Source organism: Oncorhynchus mykiss, chromosome 23 (assembly GCF_013265735.2).
Source record: "Oncorhynchus mykiss isolate Arlee chromosome 23, USDA_OmykA_1.1, whole genome shotgun sequence".
Taxonomy (NCBI): domain Eukaryota; kingdom Metazoa; phylum Chordata; class Actinopteri; order Salmoniformes; family Salmonidae; genus Oncorhynchus; species Oncorhynchus mykiss.
The window spans coordinates 11,211,758-11,219,281 of NC_048587.1; the positions used below are offsets into that span (position 1 = coordinate 11,211,758).

The following is a 7,524-nucleotide window of genomic DNA, read 5'->3' on the forward strand; positions in this document are numbered from 1 at the left end:
TTGTATGACAAGTGACAGTTTATTCAGAGTAAAGATATCTGGTACAGCATGCATGGGCTCTGTCAAGTAACTCCGAGTGAGCTAAAAAAGAGAGCCCCTAATACAGTTTGTTTACATATTTTATACAGCACAGAAAGTAGGTTGAGTCTTGAAGTTCTGGTTCTATGGTTGGTTCAGGTCCAGGCGTAGTCTCCGATGATTGGCTCCTGCAGTCCATCGCTTCAGCCGTTGCTCAATGTCCTTGTTGTCTTCTTGAGTCCAGGGTGGGTGTGTGTGTGTGTGTGTCCTAGATAAGTTATAATCTTGTGCAGCATATGTGTGTCTTGAGTTTGTGTGTCTTAATGTATGTGTAGTTCCTGTTTTTCCCATATCCAGCCGTTGGCCGATACTGAGACTAAGGCATTGTGGTTGGGCCAGTTCCTGTTTATGTGCTGTGAGTGGAGACATCAGCCTGCTTGTGTCAGCGTTATTGAGTGCTGTTTCCTATTGAGTAATACTTGGTAGACAGATGAAGTTAGTATGCTGAAGTTAATATGTTATAGCAAAAGGCCTGGTTATAATGAACACAGCTAAGTGCTCATGCTTACAAATCCCTCTCTTCACGTCTACAAAGACGTGACAATGTACTAGAAACTTTCTCAGGGAGAAAGTTTGGTAGTCCCTCTCTTCACGTCTCCCAAGAGACGTGACAAATCAATAAGGCACAAGCAGAAGCATAAGCGGATAATACCATCATGTTCTCCATCCACATCTCAACATGTACTAAGTTGGCTACCAGCCACCTAGGAAATTCCAACCCTTATTAACAGACTGGGGAACAACGCCTCAAAAAGGAATATGGTAGCAAAAATAGAAAAAGTAGATTCCCTCTCTAGACAGCGGTGTGGTCAATGGTCTGATACACAATCCCATCCTCCGGGACCAGATCAACATAGTCATCCTCTGCCAAGAGAGGATACATCTGAGCCGGAGCGCTAGGGTCAATAGCCTTAATTATCACCTTATTGGTAAGCGAGCGAATACATGGAATGCAACAGCACCCACACAAAACCAGAATAGCCGAAAAAACAGAAATAGAAACTAAAATAGAGGAAACGAGAGTCTTGTATTTACCAAAGGCATCCATCCAGGAGTCCCACATAGAGTTGTCAATACCAGAGTGAGATTTCATTTTACCATTAAGAGTCCTAAGACCCTTTAGAGCCACAGTCAAGCTTCCATCACTAGCAGTGTTATTAGGGATAAAAGTACAGCATTGTTCTCCAAACATAGAACAGACACCTCCTTTCTCAGCTAGGAGCATGTCAACTGCAATACGATTCTGGAAGGCCATAAGGCTGGTTGCAGCCAGTTGACCATGGACGGCTTCAAAACCTTGCTGTGTCCAGTTGCCCAATTTCTGAACATTAAAATGTATATAGTTAATTCGATCTATATTTTTGTTGATGGTACACCACCAGCAAATAGAGGATTCAAACCCAGCAGAAATCTGGTTAACAAGTTTATACTCATCCGGGACCCCTCTGGGAACTCCTATGGCGTCTATATACGTAGGGTCACCACCATCAGATCTAGCCGTCCTCTTTTTCCTGGACGGGAAGGCATCCTTTTGAAATTGAGCCACCAACTCAGTCACACCTATTGGGTATACTGAAATGGGAAGAAGCAGAGAGACAAGAGCACAAAGGCCAGTAGAATTCTTTGGGAACCGCCCAAACAACCGCTTACCACCGCACCACCACCAGACATCTGCTCTGGCGACAACTGTAAGGGGAGAATTAGGAAAGTAAGTAGCATTACACCAGTGGGGTGGGACAGTACCTAAATCTGGAGGTCCTCGGGTCATGTTCACACATGTGAAATTCCCTTCAGCAACATCTGAGGAGAAGATCGGTGCCTGTCTGCCCTTTACTAGTGGATAAACCTTATCCCAGGAAGAACAATTCTGGGGTGGGTTATTAAATCTCATAACAGGGAAAACACAATTGACAGGTAAGGCTGCAGGCACAATACGAAGGAGAGGCCTAGCTCCCATACATACCACACAGTCAGTACGGGCCGCCTTTCCAGCTTCTTCAGTCAGTAGTAACCAATTATTGGAGAAACCAGAGACTCCAGAAGCCATCAGGATGGAATCATCCACGGGATAGGCGGGATACACAGAGTAGCTGACCTAATCAATTCTGCAGTACATTCAAAGTCATTATTCTGAATGTGACGTTTAGACAGAACATGCGTATCCGAGAATATAGAAGCATTGGTCATGTTTAACCGAGTAGTCTGTTTCTGGTCGGTAATTACACGCTGGGCTGCCCATAACATTACTCCCAATGTCAACACAACATTGACTACAATTAGGACAAACAATGGGCCAGAACAACCCAGTCTTTCCCATGGTCTCCTACTTCTCCTAGCCCATGGTGCTACTCTAGTGTCCCTATCATCTGAAGATGGGAGTCTCCTCCACATGATCAGACGGGAGGGATGTCAGAATTTGAATTCGAATTGGATGTGAGTAAATCACTTCTTACTTCAGCCAGAGTTCTGGCAGGGGTTGGGGCTGGAGTACAATGTGTCAGGTGGTGCCAAGGTGCGCCTGATTTACCTTTGACCTGGACTGAGTGTGAAGTAACCTCCTTCACTTCGTACGGTCCAGTCCACCTGGGATCAGCCCACTTTCTCTTGTGGACCTTGATCCTTACCCAGTCTCCAACTTTTACCCTTGGTTGTTCCGGGACGTCAGTCAGCTCCCCCTCTGCGACACGGTGTATCTGTTTGGAGAGAGCTGCAGACAATTCCGTCAATTTCTTCACATAGTCAGACATCCCTATCTGGTGCACATCAAGAGGGGGCATATGACCTCCCTCTCTTGGTGGCCCTGGCATTACTCTACCTGTCATTATTTCATGGGGTGAAAGATGTGTCCCTGCACCTGGTGAGGACCTCATGGCCATCAGTGCCAGGGGCAGGGCTTCCACCCAGGTCAATTTGGTTCCTGCACATACTTTAGCTATTTTAGCTTTCAGAGTCTGATTACAGCGTTCCACAAGGCCCTGCGATTGCGGCCTATACACAGAGCCAAACTTGTGAATAATGCCAAACCTCTCCTCCACCTGTCTCAGGTGCTGATTTGAGAAGTGGGACCCATTGTCGGACCTGATTTGTCGAGGAACCCCATACCTGGGTATAAGTTCCTTTTGTAGCCACTTAATGACTGACTTCGCATCCTCCTTTGCTGTAGGAATGGCCTCTACCCACTTAGAGAATCTGTCTACCATTACTAGCAAATATCTCTTTCCTCCCTTCACCTGATCTGCTCCCATGTCTGTAAAATCTATGCTGATGTCTTGAAAACAGGCATTAGGTACCGGATAGTGACCCATTGGTGTTTGGTAAGGTTTCTTTGGATTGTGACTTCCACAGATGGCACAACTGTCACAGAACAAATCTGTCATTTCTTTCATGTAAGGATGCCACCACACGTAAGAGACTCTCTGTAGAGTCTTCAGTTTCCCTTCGTGTGTTAGTCCATGTGCTTCTCTGATTAGTTCAGGGCAGAGGTTTGCAGGGGCCACCAGTCTGCCATCATGGCATCGCCACAGTTCATCAGGACCCTTTGTCGCTCCCCTCTGTTCCCACACTGAGTGTTCATATGGTCCGGCATCTTGTTGTAGTTCTTTGATGTGTTGGTTAGTCAATTCAGTCCTAGGTGGACTTATTTGGAGAACCATTTGTCTGGGAGTGTATCCTCCTGCTTTCTTAGCTGCCTGGTCTGCAGCATCATTTCCCTTGCTGATCTTGGAGTTCAATATCTGATGGCCCTTGCATTTCATTATGGCCACTTTTTCAGGAAGTGATACAGCAGCAATCAGACGCTCCATCTGGGTCTTGTGCTTGATTGGTAGATTTCCAGTAGTGGTAAAGTTTCGTCTGACCCATTGTGGTCCATCGATGTGTACTGCTCCATGAGCATACGCTGAGTCGGTGTATATGTTGACCTTTTTCCCTTTGGCCAGTGTTAATGCTTGGGTGAGTCCAATTATCTCTGCCAATTGGGCTGATGCGGGCTGAGGTATTATACCTGATTCCAGGGTGGTGTGAGCTCCATCCTCAGTCTGTTGTACTACTGCGTATGCTGCTATGTTGCCTTCTTTTCCTCTGTAACAACACCCGTCAGTGTACAGCCATAGGTCTGCAGTCAATATGGGTTCATTTTCCAGGTCTGGTCTGAGTTTAAGTTCTTGAGCAGCTCTTTCTGCGCAGACGTGGGTTATTCCTTCTTCCGCATTAAGGGCATCAGCCATGTTCTTGTCCGTGTTGACAAACGTGATGTGTGACTGTGTACATTTGTTCTGAATTTTGTTTTTTCTCTCTGCACTGAAAGTGAATTCCTTCGCCATCAAGTACGCTGCAACACCATGGTGGGTATGAATCTCCATTTTGTGGCACATTACGAGGTGAGCAGTTTTTTCAATGGCTTTAGCAACAGCTGCAACGTATCTTGAGCATGTGGTTTGTCCCATTTCAATGTGATCCAATTTTGAGGAGTGGTACATCAGGACTCTTCTCTCCCCCTCATGTTTCTGGAAGAGAACGGATGACGTGAATCCTTCTTTTTCAGAAACATCCAAATGGAAGGTCTTGCCATAGTCAGGTGCAGTGAGAGCTGCAGCCACAGCCAGGTCTGTTTTCAACTGGCCAAATGCCTCAGAGGCCTCAGGTGACCAGATAAGAGGAGCATGAGGGTTTCTTGAGCCTGCATATCTGACTATTTCCCTCAGTGGTTCAGTCCTGGCAGTGTAGTCAGGAATGTGTGTACGGCTGTACCCAGTGAGGCCCAAGAAAGACAGCATACTAGATACGGTGGTGGGCCTGGGAGGGGGGTGGTGTGATCAGTTGCTCTCGCCAACAAAGCTTTCATGTCTCCCAGTGCCAGCCGGAATCCTGATGTGAGGGTCTGTAACTGTAGTAGCCAAGCTGATGCTCCTCCGTGGAGACTAGGAAGTTGTTCCATTACGGCGGTGAGGTCTTGCATTTTCCATGGCACATATTCTTCGGTTTTCTTGTTTTCACTCAGTCTCAGAGGCATTTGTAGTTCTTGTTCTCTTCTTAGTTGATTTTGGTCTTGTATGCGTTTAGACCTCCTTGGTGCCGGTCTCGGCGGTATCTGTCCATGCAGGTCTTCAACATCTCCCAAGTAATACCCATTCAGTTGCCATGGTCCACCCTTTCCGGTTGCATGTCTGTGTTCCGCATTAAGTTGTAGGGCAGCTTGCCATACTTCATCAGTTGTCACTCTTTGTAGCTCATCTTCGTCCTCTTCCTCAGGCTCGTTGTGTGAATGGGTATATTCACGTTGGACATCCACTTCAGGGCAGGAATGCTCATGCTCCCCACTGTAGACAGTAGTTCCCCTGGTTCTTTCGTTCAGGTGGGATCTGGCTGACCCAACACTTCGAGATGCAGGGGATCTGATGGAGTCTGGTAGCTCTCTGAACTGAATGGAAGGTTTTGACTGAAAGGAGTGAGACGTGAGTGTCTGATAACTTGATGGCTGCAGTAGGCTGGTGTTCATTAAGGGTTCTTGGGAAAATTTGAGTGACTTACATGAGTCACGGCTCCTTTCTCCCATAGGTCTCCGTCCTTCTCCACATTCTTGTAGGCTTCGTCCCTCATGGAGTGTGGACACCAATTCGCCTTCTAGAGAGCAGGGGGTGGAGGGTTGTCCTACCTCCTCACAGTCTATATAGCCTCCAGTCAAATGCATTGACACCTGTCCCTGTAGCAGGCCTTCCTCGATGTGGAGAACTGGTGCCTGGATGGAGGGGGCTGAGGGAGCTTGGGTTGTCAATGAATATGGTGGTGGGTGAGTGACATCTTCTGGTAGCTTCGGGTATAAACGTGGCACAGGAGTGGGGGAGACTGCTGCAGGGGCCAATTTGACTTCGTCACTCCTCTGTTTCGCCTCCATTGATGGCTCCGCCTCTGCCCCAGCCACTACCCCCATCACTTCCGGTTTTTTGTTCAGTTGTGCTCTACGGGTCTCCTCGATAGCCCAAGTGCCTATTTGCAATTCAGCTTCTGCTTTCTCTCTCTGTTTAGTCCCTTCCTTCTTGAATACATGCAACTTGTTCTGTTCTATCTCCCTGTCTTTAGCTTCCTGTAATGCTTCACGCAACTCGCCTTCCATTGTGCTAAGCTGAACCCTATTTGGAGTTCCCCCTACTAAATAACCTGCCTGTGTCCACTTCAACTTCAACCCTTCCCAAACCTTCTTTATTGACTTCCACTGTTCCTTTCCTCCTGACCTATCCTGCATACGTTGATCTAGAAAATCATTGAATTTTAATTTTGGAGGTTGCGGAGTCGCCATTTTAGTTTAATAATAATTACGTGTTTTTTTAGAAATATTTTGTACACTCTTTGGATATACTTAGCCCGTCACTGGCTCGTGCCAGTGATGTATTCTTAGGAGACACTATTACTCGTACTCTGTCTTAACACAGAGCCTCTCCGTCATATATCCAGAATTTTAAACAATAATGTTTTAATGATTAAACACGAGCCCCCAATTCAGGAAATGATTATCAACATAAACTATGTTTTAACAATTTGGATAATAGATTATTATTATTATTTTTTTTTTTTGAATTTAGGAAATACTTTGCTCACAATAATTTTAAATATTGGTAATAATATCAGGGACTTGTGAAACGCCGTTTACATTTAGTCTATAGTCAACACACAAATATTATTACATGGACATAGTTTTAAACACAATTGATCAATTAGAACATCTTATTCTATGACATTACACATTAGTACATTTATCACATTAATTCTGGCCACAACACAAAGCGGACTTTTCAGTCCAACATACCTTAATCATACATTAATCTATTGTAGACACCTCACCGGACACTACCAGCTATTGGATTTTAACCTCACCGGACACTACCGGCTATTGGTTTTATCTAAAACACTAATTGGATTTATCTTTTGCAGATGAATGATCGAATCATACTCAGATGTTAATGATAAAACTGATCACGCCCTTTTTCAGACGCCCGAACGAATATCACTTATACATAGAATATAATCCTGGTCACATCAATACTCAATAATAGACCACCTTACCAGACACAGCTGGACCGGTCACTAGCCGGACTATCGGTGAAAATCTATCCTAGACTATATTATTTATTCCTTACTGGTGTCTGCCACCAGACCGTTCACAGCCGGACTATCAGAATATTCTATAAATATTAGGTCTACTACTACATATCCCTTACCGGTGTCTGCCACCGGACCGTTCTCATGCCGGACTATCGGAATATTCTAACTAATACTGATCCCTTACCGGTGTCTGCCACCGGACCGTTCTCATGCCGGACTATCGGGATACTCTAATTACCACATATGTTTACTTCACTGTCAATTTCAAGTCCATTATTTATATAAAATTTACACAAAAATTCTTACCCACACTCGGTACTACTGATCGTAATTTGGTATGACTATTCG

General features: G+C 45.3%; 1 protein-coding gene across 1 annotated transcript; it reads right to left on the reverse strand.

Annotated features, from left to right (window-relative positions):
* On the reverse strand, positions 1-4,965 carry LOC118943814. Its single transcript, XM_036959642.1, has one exon. It carries the CDS (start codon positions 4,851-4,853, stop codon positions 2,472-2,474), a length of 2,382 nt encoding a protein of 793 aa, XP_036815537.1. The 5' UTR covers positions 4,854-4,965; the 3' UTR covers positions 1-2,471.
* Positions 4,966-7,524: the final 2,559 nt, after the last annotated feature.

What these genes read in the sequence shown, in the direction of transcription:
- LOC118943814 (XM_036959642.1), bottom strand. Translation starts at nt 4,853, where the DNA reads ATGCTGTCTTTCTTGGGCCTCACTGGGTACAGCCGTACACACATTCCT.